Below are 15601 nucleotides of genomic sequence, written 5' to 3' on the forward strand. Positions count from 1 at the left end.
TCCCCAGACTGAAGCTCTTATCCCCTGAAACAAACCCTGCCCTGCTCCTCCTCACCTCTTTTCTCTCCCCTGTCTGCCTAGACAAGCCTCCACCCTTTCTCCCTCCCTCCTCACCCTACTCTCCTTCTCCTTTTTTCCTTTTACTCCTTGTAAATGCTTTTTTAACGTGATCACCTCGTTCTACAGTTTTTTTCCCATTCCGTCCTCTTTCCTCTCTTTCCCGTCATCTCTTCCTCAAGCCGTGACCCCTCTTAACCCTATACCTTACACAGACACACTAGGGGAACCCCTTAAACCCCCCAGGCTTATGTGGGCCCCTCTAGACTTCAGGAGGACAACCAATAGTCTCCATAGCACAGCCTACATACACACACACAATATCACAAACTGCTCTCTTCAAGTTGTGACACCGATCTGAGACTACACACAAACACACACACACACAGACTGAGCCTATTAAGCCAATCGTTGAAGTCTAAACAGGCAGCGAGCTGAGCAGTGAGGTAGGTAACCCCTCAGGGCCACAGAGAGAGTAAAACAAAGTAAAAGAGGAAAAAAAGGCAGGGAGGAGGAGAAGAAGGGAGGGGAGAAGAGGCAGGGGGTAAGAGGAGGAAAGAGAGAGAGATGAAGGAGGGGGGGAGCAAAGATGTAGAGTAAAAATGAGGAGAAGAGGATGATGAGCGATTGAAAGAAAAGACAGTAGGAGATGCAAAGACGACAAACTGAAAGGCAGCCCCACACAGAAGAGGAGGAGAGTGGATGTGGCTCTTTAGGAGTCAAGCAGGCGTATGATAGGATATCGTTGCATGTCGTTAACCCTATATTAACCCCGGGAGGCGGCAGGACACTCACTGTGCTACAACACGGATTAACTGGGCCACACACACACTGATGCATTTACACACACGCTGGCAGCTGGCTGTCAGTTGCACATACACATCCAAGTACACACATAGACTGATATCTGCACTGAAGCAATGCAATGAGCTGTCAATCACAAGCAAATACTTTTCTGTTTCTTTCACCTGTTTGTGCCCAGAAATAAACACAGTAGCCTGAAGTGTGTTTGAGATTGTTGAAGCACTATGAACACTGGGAACAAGACTTTTTAGGACAAAGATTTACGCAGATGCATCGTGGCTGCCATTTTTTTGATGTGTCACATGTGAACGTCCTGAAAAAATTAACACAGATGCAAGATGCAGTGAAGACGTGTGTGGTAGAGGCAGTGTAAAAGATAAGGAAGTGTCACAATCAACACAGCAGAGATAACAATGGACGAAAGTTTTAAAGACACACTGATAAACCAAGTCCATAAATCTCCACAATGTGTCAGTGTCCCTGCACCGGTGTTAAGATTCAACAAGTGAACGTGAACTTTTAGCTGAGTGCATCTGTGGCTTATATTAATTCAGATTTTCAATGGAAACATATCTGATGAGGATATTTTGGCATAAAAAGAACTAAACAAATGGGTTCTGTTGTCATCTGCTAATAAGTTTTTTTTTTTTTTCCTATGGTTATTTTTAGATTTACTTGTATTGTTTTCTTCACATTGGTTAATGTTTATATTAGCCTTTTCCCAAAGTAGGAGCCAACAAAAAACATTTTTGTGTCTAGATGCTACAGATTGCAAGAAAAGGACAGGGGTGCAGCAGCTCTCTCAGTCAAGTCTTGGTTAATCATATCTAAAGATTGATTAACCAAGGAATAAGTCGTCATTTCACCAAATAATAATCCAGTAATAATAAGGAAGTATTTACATAGTTTAACATATTGATTATCAAGTAATCCCTCGTACAATTGTGGCAATTCTATGGTATTTAGGGTTTTTTTTTACCCTAACTATAACCCTCATAATATTGTGGCAATTCTCTAGTATTAGGTCTTATTTTACCCTAACCCTGACCCTAACGCTAACACCGTAATATTGTGGCAAATCTCTGGTAATTAGGCGATATTTTACTTAGTAGTTTCTTAGAAATAAGGTGATCATTTTTAATATAAGCTGCTTGATAATTCCCAGGTGAATTAATCAAAATGAGTTCTGCATGAATAATTTTAAAGTAATTTTTAGGTTTAGGGCTTAGGTTAGGGTTAGAGTTAGGGCAGTGTTAGGGGATTTGGATAAAATGCCATGTATTTTCCAGAGAATTGCCACAATATTACAAGGAATGACTTGATAAATAATACATTATTAATGGGTAAATACTTCCTTAATATTTCATTTTTCAGAGTTATAATGTGGTAAAATGCCAACTTACTCCAATGTAACCATCTTATTCTTGAGAAATTACGAGATAACATTAAGTCCAAGGAAATTAGGGTACACTAAAATAAAATTTTTCTGATGTTAATACTGATTGATTCAATAAAAAGTGATTTCTGATCTCAAAATTTACATTACAGTAGACTCTTTGTGTGTCTCCATGTTTGTAGTTTACATCCCACACACCAGGTAGTTGAGCTCTCTGGTTTGCCCTCCAGTGGGCTCCTCCAGTAACCTGCATCACATATGGCAAGTTTATGTACAAGAATGCTCATGAAGCAGAAATGCAAGGTGAAACCGCCAGAATATCTCCAGCCTTAGATTGTGTTATAATGTCTGGCATTAAAAGGTTTATTAATCTGATGTTTTCCTAGATGAGAGAACATGCTAATGGGAAGAGCATCATTCCTTATAGAGCATCTCATGGTTTTTATTGGTTGAGTTCACTCTGCCCTGCAGTCATTCTCACTCTTTACTTAAATGTCCAATGTAGATGAAATGTGCTACTCTTTACCCAAATTTAGAGTCTTTTATAGCTTCATTCTCAGCAGTTAAACCTCTCCCAAGATTCATTGTTTTTCATTTTTCACCACAGCTGTCAAGGTTGGTGACGTAAAGAGGAAATTCCCACCATAGACCAGGCTGTCTCTGTTAACAACACACAGTCTGACCTTGGTGGTGTACAAAGCCATGACCTCCAAAGGATGCTGACCAGGAATTTAGCCACAGCTTGTCCTGGATCCAAAGCCCCTCTGTCCAGGTGCTCAAGCACACAAAGGGAGACACAAGTGAAGAGCATGAGCCCTCAGAGTCATACTCTTAAGTTATTTCTGCACCAAAATTTAAAGATATACTTTTGTCTTTTTATGAACACATGAAACTCCTTGAACTGACACTGCTCATATGTGAGCTTAGTTTGTTGAAATTGAAGAACAGTCAACAAGTCTAAAAAATTTGATTTCATTTTAGTCTGAGCTGTAAGAGTACAATCAGCATGACTTTGATGATTTCTATTAGCAGTCTAAAGAGCTGACTTGTTTTTTTTCTGTCAAATCATCAAACACAGAGCTACTCAGGAAAAAAAAAACGGCATATTTTTATAAACTATATATTATATAACCTTAAAGAATACAGTAGTTGTCTCTTCTCTGTTTTGTGGGGTTTTACTGCAGCAAGGGTCTAACACCCACTGAAGTTGCATTTACTGTAAAAGGCTTAAAGAGGTAGGGGGATGTCATTAGTGAAATCTATGTTACGGGAAAAATAACCTCACTTTGGTTACAAATGTACAGATTGACTCATTTAACGTCAACACTGTGTTTCTGTCATGACCTCACTTCTAATAAGAATTTTTTTTTTTGGCTTTTTGATGGCATTATGTCAGTCTACGAAAAAATAATCTTGTCCTATCTTGGCTGACAGAGTGGTGACACTACAAATGTGATCCTGACCAATCATCAAAGGCTGTTGCAGTTTTGCTCTCTTAAAGGAAGAAAACAAAAAGGAAATAGTTGTGGACATGTCCCTGATGGCTACAATGACACAGTCAGACCAAAATCAGCAAATTCATGTAGTCTAGTCTAGTCTAGTCGGGTCTTAGCTTATACTATAATAAGAGTTAATATAAGTGCGTATAACCAGGCATGACCACAGCATGCAGTGGATCCCTGACCAACCCAGACAATGGCTCCTCCCTCAGTTGTGATTTATTGATGACATCACTGCTTGTGTGTTGGATTATTAGCAGTGGTGCTAGACTCCTGGCAAACAGTTACTTCATGTTGGAGCTGAAAAGTGTGTCAAACTTTTATCCGGTTCTGATTCTCAAATTACCTTTTAATGCCCCATCTAGACCCCCGTTCATCAATGTTTCTACCCAATTTTACATTCTTTTCAAACTTTAAATACCTTTTTGCCTCTTCTAACCAATACCTGATACTTTAAACCTATTTTTGTTACTTTAAACCCTTTTTCGCAATTTTTTTTGTCACTTTTAACCCATTTAGCCATTTTTTTGCACATTTTTGCCTCTGTAACCCATTGTTGTCACATTTTAATCGCTTTCACTATTTTTCTGCTCATTTCTACCCCCTTTTGCCTTTCTTTCGCCCATTTTTGCTGCTGTTATCTCAATTTTGCCACTATTAAAACCTTTTACTCCAGTGCCACTTTTTGCCTTTCTCAGCCCATCTTTGCCACTGCTATTCTATTTTGCCACTTTTAACTCATTGTTGCCACTCTGTAACTAATTCTCCGACTTTCTTGCCACTTTTTGAATTTTTTTTTTCTCTTTTTTGCATTCATTAAATTAATTTTTCCTTCAGAATATTTCTGTTCCTTCTACTTTATTCTCAGACATTTGTGCACATCAGCTTATCCATGAAGTCTGACCTAACATTCCTAATGGTTTATATCAGTGTGCCGATCCACGTTGTTGACATTACCAAAAAAATGCCATTTTATTTTAAGAAAAGGGGTTTGCATTTTGAAAAAAAAAAAAGGCTATACTGTGCTACAGAATCAATTAATAGGTAAATAACTTTTTTTTAATTGCTTTAATAAGACTGGTTATTAATTATGTTAAATATGAAATATGGTTATCACAAATTAACTTTACAATGTACCATGATTTTCCTTTCCTCAAGGAGCCCCCCATTTGTCTGGGCCCCAGAAACCTCTCCTCTTTAACCCCCCTTATAGGCAGACTTGTATTTAAGTATAAATGCTTAATATATTAGCCTTTAATTTATCTCTGCTTTGTGATCAAGTGCTTTGAAATGTGGAAAACATATTGAGTTAAATCCCCACATGACAATAAAAATTTACAAACAGCACATTTTAAAAAAGGTAAATGGTTATTGAGTAAAAAAATATGTTATTGTAGAAAAGAAGGAAGGAGACTGGGATATAGCTACATTTGCTACAAGATCACTGCAGATCTTCTGTGCTCTCTGTGACTGCACAGCTATCTGTGTGTGAAATGTTCTCAACCATCTGCTAAATAAAGAAGTGAAAAATCAATTGCTTTGAAATGGGTGTGTAGCAGTGCTTCCGGTTAACATCACACAGCAGACAGAGCGTAATATTTATGGTTTTGTATGAAATTTCAAATGTATTAAAAAGATGTCTCTGCATCATCTACATTTCACTGACCATGATAGTTTTGGCCAAATGCCAGTACAATCATAATTGTCATCATCAAAATCATGAAACAAAATTGTGTCTCGTCACACCATGAGTATGTTTTATCACTGAAAATGGTTAAACAGAAGTCTTAGATCCTCAGACCTCGGTTTTGAACCAAATATCATTGAAATCTCAGCTGGCGCTCACTGGGTCAGTCCCCCATTTTAACAATACTTATAAATGAATTCAAACATCAAACATCAGATTGTCAATGACTAGAAGAGATTTCCAGTTCATTAAAAGTATCTGCCTGATTAGAAGCAGTGACACAACTAAAGCTCTCATTTAGTCTCTCTCCACATGTTCACTATGAGTGCAGAGTTCCAGATGTTACTCTGAGAGGAGGGGGCTACAGGAAGTATCCCACGGTATCCACGGTAACCTTGACATTCCATCCTGACCAAGTTCCCTGACATCTCCCACAATGCACTCTGATCTTCTCCTCCAGCCATAAAAACACACAAGTACACACTCTAATAGTCTCCAAACAGGCTCGATACACACATAAAGATAAACAACTTACAGTGACTATGTTGTTTATCTTGTAGTTTGTCACATAAAATATAGAACTTATAACTCCTACGAGAAATAAATCAAACTAACCATCCACATGTGAGCACACACAGATACACACACCTTTTAGGCCGATATATAATGGAGTGTAGGCTGAGATTTCTGAGAAAGCCGAGGAAAGAGAAGAATGTGACTGGCACACACTGAGAAGTATGATGTTTGATATTCCTCCACCAAACATCTCTTTAAGAAACAGATGAAAGAGTGTTTATCCAAGTAATGAGAGGTTTCCAAACACAAAAATAAGGTGAGAGTTAAAGTGGATATACAGCTAGAGTTGGAAATGAAAACTCCTTATACTTCTTCACACAGGACAAATGTTAGAGCCCACGTTCACAGGAATAACATATAGTAAAAGCTAACGATATAGAATTATATCTATGTTGTGTTTTTGCATTGTGGCTCAAATAGTTAAATATACAAAATTCATGTTTACTGACAGCAAATAAGCTTTAATTAAGCCAGGTAAACAGTCTGCTTACAAGAAAAAAGCCTGCCCTCTGTTAAAACATTTTAACGCAGCTGCTAAGCTATATAACATAGCTTCATAGCTAAGAAAGCTATGTGCTACATTGCTAACACAGCTACATAGCTGAAGCTAAGCTTACAAAGCAGATAAATAAGCTACGTAGCTATGAAGGATGTTCCCTGGCTTCTATTTCCCTATTTAGCTAATTTCTCCCGGCGAATTTGCTGGCAGAAAGCTCTGACAGGAAGCTACCTCGGCTTCTGATGGCGAGAGGCTTCATTACACAGCATTAAAGAGCATTAGATGGAGATTTCAAGCCATGTGTCTAAAGAAAGTACTAAAATAATTAAAAGATGTCAGAATACTTTAAAATTACTAATTTTAATAGTTACAATAAGACTTGAGCAGTAATAAATCATTGTTTAAATCATTTATTAGTGATATAAGTAAATTTTAAAAATCACTGTCATTCCTACTTCACTCTTACTCATTTACAGTTAAAATACAAGAAACAAACAAGATGTGCATCATCTGACAAAGTCCTGAATTTTGTGATTATGCTGTATATCAAAGCTTAGGTTAAATGTACACATCAGGACAAAAATAAGAGAAAAACTGGAATAAAGATAGTTGATTTCATTTATTTGTTTGTCGTTCTTAATTGAACAGCGAGTTACAGTACTTTTTTACCGTCCTCTGGTAACGATCGCTGAGCTCTCTCATAATGTGGTGACACTGATGATATTCAGCTCTCCTCCACTCCTGTCCCTGTGAATTTTTCTCCCAAACACTCACACAGACTTACACGTAGAAAAACCTGATCACAGAGGGTTAAAACAACTGCCAAGGAGAAATCAGATTAAAATGAGGATGGATCTCATTTCAGTTTTTTTCTGTCACTTTTTTCTTTGCTCATGACCCATTTTTCCTGCGCTTCTGTTGAAGCTGCTGCAGGAGAGACAGAGAGAGACAGGGGGAGGAGGAGGGGAGGTAAGGGAGGGATAACTTCAGTCCTCCACCTCAACAGAGAGACAGGAGGAAGAAAGAAAGAATCAGACAGACAGACAGGCAGGTAGGGAAAAACTGGCAACAGACAGCTTCTGCTAGTAAACAGCTCGGTGCTTTGAGTTACGTAGAGGACACACACAATCATCTGAGTGATGTTTGTTCACTCAGATGTGAGGATGCTCTTGTGTATGTGCATGTGCCTGAATCTGACAGATATGAGGTGCAAACAGAGCAGCTGATGTGCATTTATGTGAACCCCTGCACAGGCCTAAATTGAATCATAAAAAGTACACATGGACCTCAAATTCCTGCTATTTTACCAGTTCAGTACCACAAGTGTTTGATTTAAAGACTCAGTCTCACTCCGTCTTCCATCAGAAGCCATCACTTCTGTCTAAAAGCGTCTATTCCAGGAGCGACAGCTGATCATCAAAACACACAAACATCCTGTCATATGCCGCCATTCAAACAGGTCAACTCGCCTCGAGTGTGTGCGATTGTGTGTGTAAGAGAGAGAGAGAGAGAGAAACAGAGAGGGAGAGTCAGTACCTGTCGATGATAACAGGGTCTGAAGGTGTCTCATTACGGTTTCCGCAGCTCTTCTTGTCACAGCATCGACTGCAAGAAGAGGAGACAGTAGAAGAAGAGTTAGAAAATACTCAGACTTACAGTACATTACACAGAAGTTCAGATTTAGATGTTAGAATGTTTCAGCATATTATGTCTGTATCAATGTCTTCAGCTTAACAGCAAACTCACAGAAAATTGATTAAATCTGTTGAAAGCAGGTCAAAGACGGAACTGCAGTGCTAAGCAGGTCTACGGTGACAGCACAGATAAAAATAGAGCTACATGACATGTAAAGCGAGTGTGAAGCAGAAAAAAAAAGAAAGTTTTTAAGGGTACGAGCTGAGTACTTAAAACAGACATGATACCATGGATTTAAGTGAATTAAGAGCTTCTTGTACCCCTGGAAGTTACATTTCAATTGGTGCTGCTAACTTAGACGTGCAGAGGGGAGGTGTGGATTTTCCCTTTTTTAATCTTCAGTGCACCTCTAATTCTAATCAGTCTTTGCTTGGATGCCCCAAATAAACTAGTGCAAATAATTCCTTTACCTGAAGTCCTGTATTAGTCAAGTAGAAACCACAAACCTAAAAAACTGAGGTAAGGAAAATGTCCAAAATACTGCTGCTCCTTAAATGGACTTCAGACATTCAGCTCTACCTCTTAGCTTGCTGATAGAGAAGAAGGAAGTTAGTTGGCAGGATTTCAACAGCCATTGTTGGGCTTCGTAACACCTCTCTAGAAACAAATGGGCTACATCCATAGACTGTGGAAAATACTGGACAGTGTCTGAATGATGCTATCTCTTTGAGTACTGAAGCCATATTTTGATACCATTTGAAAAAATCTCTCAAACTATCTTTTGGTCAACTGAGAAGAAAGACAAACTCAGACTAAATATCTCTGCCACTGCAACTGGCACATGATCAGTTATCAGTTTTTCTACAAGCTCATTAACACATTTATAAAAGCTTTTATTGTCAGCCAAAATAAACCTAGCATTAAAAGAAAGGAAATTTGTGTTTGGTTGATTGTTTCATCGTTGTAACAATGCTTCTTGGCAAAAAATCTTAAGACAGTTGGAAAGTCTGTTTAGTTCACTGTTAAATGGTGCCCAAATTTGTAAGGAACATGCATTTGTGGGATGAGCAGCAGAGCTGTGTGGGTTACTACCATTGCCAAACAGCTTATTTTTCTGTTGCTATTGACTCTTGTTTGGTGTTGTTTGGTGGATTGAAGTCTGAAGAAACAAGACAATCTGGCAATTCAACTATTTACTCATTGAACAAACCCTCTGTATGTAGAAGAACCATACATACACAGCCTGGCACCTCCTCATGTTAGATGCCATCCTATCCTTCAACCAGCATTTGTTGCAAGTCTCACCCCATTGAACACTTGTGGGATCAGCTTGGGTGTGCTGTTTGCACCAGAGTGACCAACACAACTACGCTGGCTGACTTAAGATCAATAAGGTCTTATCTTATCCAAAGTCAGCCAGTGTAGTTGTGTTGGTCACTCTGGTGCAAACAGCACACCCAAGCTGATCCCACAAGTGTTCAATGGGGTTGAGGTCAGGACTGGTGGCAGGCTGTTCCATCCTCTCCACTCCCAAATTCTGGAGGTAATCTCTAAAAAATTCTTGCTCTGTAGGGGCTTTGTTGTCATCTTGGAGGATAGAGTTCGGCCCCAGACTGTGGAGATATGGGATTGCCACTGGTTGCAGAATCTCATCTTGAAATCTCTCTACATTGAGATTGCCTCCAGTGATGACAAGCCTCGTTTTTCCAGTGAGGGAGATGTCGCCCCACACCATCACACTGCCTCCACCAAAAGATGCTACTCTATTGGTGAAGCAATCAGCATAGTATTCTCTGTGTTCCCCTCACGCTTGGACCCTCATCCAATGGTTCCTAAGTGCTGGCGGTGTGAGGCAACGGTCTTCTTGGGGTGTCGTCTTCTTTGGACATCCACTTTGCAGCCTGTCTCTCAAATCCCTGTTATAGGAAATTTTGTTTGGTTGTGCAGAGCACCAGCTTTAAGTTGTGCGATCATACAGGCCCTTTCCAGATTAGTGAAACATGCCGATTCTTAGAGCAGACACCTGCTGACCACTGTAGCAGGGTCCAGTCAGGCACCTTATTATCAGCACCTGGGGGTACCAGAAGCACCAAAGAAGAGTCAATAGCAACTGCAAAATAAGCTGTTCAGCACTGACAGAGAAGATCTGACCATTTTTTTAATGGACGCAACCCACATACTCAGCTCTGCTGCTCATCCCACAAATACATGTTCCTTACAAATGTGGCACCATTTAACAGCGAAATAAACAGGCTTTTCAATGGAATAAGTTTTAACTCAAACATGCTCAAAAGGTGCTGGGATACATAGTAACATGAACTGGTCTGGCAGAGCCTGTTTTTAACAGATTTTCTCCCTTAGGTCATGAGCCTGCATCTAAAGAAAATGGTGGTATAGTGACCAGTAGAGGTAAGCAGAGTGACTATGGGCTGTGGGTCTGTACCTCACAACTATCACCAAAGAATGAGAGCTCAACAATAACCATAATGCTAAGAGGAGTACAAATTTTCCATGGCAACACAGTGAAAACTGGAAGGCAGTAATACAGTTTCAACTGTTTTACCCCTTCAAAATAGACTGCATCTTATACTGATCGGATTTATAATATCGATTTTACAAGACAAACTATAAAGCCAAAATTCTGAATGACATATAAGTCAACAGTATGTCTGACTTTTACTTAAGACCCTGCTGTTGTCTCAATTTTTCTCCTAACAGAAAAGCAATGAGACATAATCTGACAAACTGCACATCATGTTTAAACCTCAAGAAACCCTTTCTAGTTTTAATCCTCTACAGACTCTCTTATTGATTATTTCGAGAGCAGACATGCCATGCATCATTTTTGGAACAGTATGAGACAACTTCCAGTCAATTTTAATTGTTCTGATGAACAGGTGAGGTGGAGGGTGGGGGAGGATTGAAGAGGCCTGAGGCACAGAATAGGAGTGGGTGGGACACACAGCGAGGAGAAAAAAAAACCTGGCATGTGCACCACGATTCACACATCTGCAGTATTAGTGTGTCAAAGCTTTCCTGTGTGCATCAATTATGAATAAAGGTGTAAGCAAGAGAAGAGTGAAAGGTTGAGCGTGGGAGGGAAAGCTAAAACAAGAGGAGGGAGAAAGGAGAGGTTTGGGTGGGAAGAAAGAGGAAGGGGAGATGTCTCAGGTTTCCCAGCGTCACAGATGGCAGGGGTGGAAAGAAAGAGGCTGATACGTTACACCTCACACATTGTCTCTACTATCTAACTCCTCTCTCTGTGCTCTCTGTCACGTCCTGTCTGCAGCTCTATGAACTGGGTCACTTTGTGGGACCGTCACAGCACCAATGAGAGGTTTGAGAGGAGGAGAATGGGAGATAAGGGGTGAGGAAGGGGGGAGCAGATGAGGAGATTAAGGGAGGACAGTGGAAGAAGAGTAGCAAAGTGGAGGATGTTATAAATGGAAGGGGATGGGGGGCAGGATGGGGGTAATGTAGCACTTATTGCCGTGGATCCTGGTGATCTAATCATCTGCTCACACACTCTTCCTCCTCCTACCATAGACACACACACAACATACAGACAGACCGCACACACATGCACAGGATTTAAACAATAGAGTAGAATCTAAGATGCCATTTTTCATGTTTTGACTGTGAAAATGAAAGAAAAATATTAAGGGAAGGCAGCTGATGAACAAGAACATTTGTTTGTATTTATGAAGAAAGTTCAATGTGAAAATATAATGATACTTTACAGAGGAGGCTAGTTAAAGAGGCCACCAAGACACCTATGACTACTGTGATAGAGTTACAGCCTTCAGCAGCTGAGAGGGGAGAGCCTCTGCACACAACTGATGCCTGGGTTCTTCATCAGTCAAAGCTTGATTGGGAGAGTAGCAATAAGAAAATCACTGTTGAAGTAAACTCACATCATATCTGGACCTGAGCTTGTCAAAAGCATGTGGGAGACTCCATGGTCAATTGGGAGAAGGTTCTTTGGTCTGATGAAACAAAAATGGTCCCTTTTTGGCCATCAGACAAGACGCTACCTTTGGAAGACACCAAGCACTGCACATCACCACAAAAAACACCATCCCATCTGCCAAGCATGGTGGTGGCAGCGTTATGCTGTGGGGATGCTTCTTACAACAATATATTCTTTGTATGAGCAGACATTTTTCTTTTTTTACTCATTCTCTTAAGATTTTCTTTACTTTTCAATCTGTAGCAACTTTTTCCTCTGTAGTTAAGCTAATGTCTTTACCCACTAAAAGTTTCTTATTTTCTTAAAAAATAAAAGCAGGCGGTTATCCAAACAAGGACTTAAGTAGTCTTAGCTTATGACTACTAATAGCATAGTAAAGGAATAACAAAGAAGAGTTTCTTAAAAAAATACTGCATGGCCTAACAGGGTTAATTATCACAGTAAAGCAAATAAACTGTAGATGCAGTCACATTAAGCATTGATCATTAGACCTAAGTGAATCATTTTGCATGTGCACTTTGATATATTCTATAATTGTGTTTGACACTGTATGTGACAGAAAAAGCTCTTTAAAGCTGCCTACTACCTCCAGGTCATGGTTTCAGAATAAACTGGTATAGTAATGTAGCTCTCATTTAAATCATTCTCTATAAAACAAACACCATAAAGTACATTTCTGTGTAGTCATTTGATACAAGTCAAGCAAGTGGTAGGAGCCATTCCACATTGTCAGTATGGACTTAGATACTGATTTGAAATGCAACATAAATGAATGATTTATTCATGATTAATTATTGAAATTGTGTGAATAAAAACAGTTTACAAACTTAATTGCGTGACAGCTCTAATTGCAAGATAATCATATAATAACACATCATGAAATCTGCTCCACTGAAGAATATAATATGCTCCTATAAGCTAAAATGAAGATTTAATGTATTTATTCATTTATACTTGTCACAGTTTCACAATCTATGACACTTTATTTTTTCTTTTCTTTAAATTATCAATTAAAACAATTTTAGATACAGAGAGGCTGTGTTGAATGTTGTTGATGTAACAGTGAGTATAGCAGACAAGCACTCCCTTTTTGTTTATTTATTGCACCTTGTATATCAAGCGAAAAAAAAGATCAGTGCAGCCAAACATTATTCAACTCACGAAACATTATTTAAAAAGAATTTGGGAAATGAAGATCCAAAAGAATCCTAAGAATCCTAAATGAACAAGCTTCACAATCAATGATAAAAACCAAATGTCTTAAAAATACTGTGTACAGATATCTGAAATACTTCCAATGTAACAGGATGTAACATTTAGGTTTTTAAGTGAATATATCTCACAAACATTAACACGTAAAGCTTTCAAAGAAACTGGGACAAGCTGATTTATGAGCTATTCTGTGAGAAGTGGACGGTGGTTTGTGAAACACGACTACATACACTTTAACCAAGAGTCATGTTGAACACATGTTATAAACGTCACATGTGTTCCTTTCATCCATTCATAAGTGAAACCTCTCGTATGGCAGCAGAACTCCAAACAGGTTTGCATGGCAGGTCTGCATGCTGGCAGATTGGCTGTGAACATATGGCTAATAGCAGCACAGTGACAATGAGCCACACTGATTAATGGACGCCCCGCGCTCTTTTTGTGTGTGTTACATTAGTGTGTGAGGCCTGTGCTGCAGAATCAGCATGTCAGAACATAAGGAAATGTCCATAACTTTGACCTCAGCTGCTGCTTCAGACAAGCCATGTTTACAATGTCGTAATTTCTGGAAATGTTTTAACACTGGAGACTTTTTAACTGTGGATTCAGTTCATTTTATGCAAACAGTTTATTCATGTCCATTCTCTGCATGATAAACAGCAATATTTTACCATAATATCTGTTTCAAAATACTATTTATCTATAAATTCCCTGTAAATCTTATCAGAATTTCAATGTGTTCTTTGTAAACCTCCTCAGGCGGAGGAATATTCAGTGAGCATATATAGAATAAAATATTAGTGTTCCTGATTTCACGGCTAAAGTCCCTGCTTGTGCATATAGATGAACCCCAATTTATATTGTTACACTTAAAGTTGTTCGGTGACAAGGTCAGGGAATAAGAACAACTTAATTCATGTGCTAAATTTGAATTTTTATAACTGCGGAGTGCACGAGAGAGCGTGCATATGCATACTTCTTTGTGTCTAATGTGTTTACATATGTGTGTGCGTATGTGTGTGAGAGAGATACCCTATATTTTATCGTCAGATTGTGCAGGAAGGCCCATTTGTTAGCCATGAAACAACAGGAGGGTTCAGATTGACTAATGAGTTTCTCTGTGTCCTAATTAACCAGGCATCTCACACTTACACACCAAGCCTGCATCCACACACACATTTTCCATTGTATAGGATAGGTTTGTAAAATGCCTCTATAAATAGAGCTCTTTCCTCCCAACCTACTTCCAGAAAGAAATTCATCTTTAGTTTATAATTAAAGCAACCACTCTGATAGCTAAAAACTCATCATCCTCAACGCATACAGCTTCATGCCTGTGCGTCTGGGTGTGTATGTGTGGGGGGGTTAATGAGTGTGACAAAATAAGAAATGTATCGAGTACAGAGAGGTGATTGGTGGGAACTTTCTGTAAGTGTGTTAAAAAAGAGAGAGAGGATAATTTAGGAGAAAAAGTAGATGTATGCATTGATCCTTTACCTGCACATGATCTCGTGTGTGAGCAGCACTCTGCACATCTCAGGGTTCTTGTCTTGGCCTTCATAAACGATCGCCTGTGGGGGGAAACAGAAGTGGAAATATAGTGTTAGCTCACAGACAATACACAGGAATGAACACAGAATTTTAACAAAGCCTTATAGAATGACAGTTTCAAATGTGCTTGTTATCAGAGATCAGATTCAGGTAACAAAAAAGTTCCCTTCAGTCAAAATGCCCATGTTAAACAATCAAGATTTATTTTGTAATATTTAAAGTCCATCAGGTAGATAAATCTTGACTTTTTGGGTCTAACTACAAACATTAAAAGCAAAGAATGAAATACTGGATATATGATGGTTGAGTTCTGCGGTTTAAAGCAAAAAAGTGCAGCTTTAAGCTCTTGTGAGGAGTTTCTGGTTAGAAATAAAACACACTGAAATAAATAAAGGAGCCTCTTCACTCATCGCCCAATTCATTAGGTACACCTGTTCAACTGCTCTTATACAGTGCATTCAAAAAGTATTCAGACCCCCTTCACTTTTTTCAATTTTTTTCTGTTGCAGTCTGAAGCTACAGTTGAAAAAAAAATTAACCTTATTCATCTACACTCAGTCCACACCATGACAAAGTGAAAAGTGAGTTTGAGAAGTTTTCAGATAGATATAATCAGTTTAGAGATGTATGGGAGGAAGCTGGAGCACCAAGAGAGCACCCACACATGCATGGTGAGAACAAACTCACCACAGAAAGACCCGACCTGACCAGGATT

At 39.0% G+C, this 15601-nt stretch overlaps 1 protein-coding gene across 3 annotated transcripts in view; it reads right to left on the reverse strand.

Annotated features, from left to right (window-relative positions):
• Nucleotides 1-15601, reverse strand: part of LOC121519139 (transcription factor COE1-A-like) — a 135595-nt gene that overhangs the window by 102122 nt on the left and 17872 nt on the right. For all 3 annotated transcript variants that reach the window (XM_041801952.1, XM_041801953.1, XM_041801951.1), the window contains 2 exons: nucleotides 14833-14906; nucleotides 8055-8123 (listed from right to left, as the gene is read on the reverse strand). In XM_041801952.1, the coding sequence (XP_041657886.1) occupies nucleotides 8055-8123; nucleotides 14833-14906 (143 nt within the window). The remainder of the gene's footprint in view (nucleotides 1-8054; nucleotides 8124-14832; nucleotides 14907-15601) is intronic.

Source organism: Cheilinus undulatus, linkage group 12 (assembly GCF_018320785.1).
Source record: "Cheilinus undulatus linkage group 12, ASM1832078v1, whole genome shotgun sequence".
Classification (NCBI taxonomy): Eukaryota; Metazoa; Chordata; class Actinopteri; order Labriformes; family Labridae; genus Cheilinus; species Cheilinus undulatus.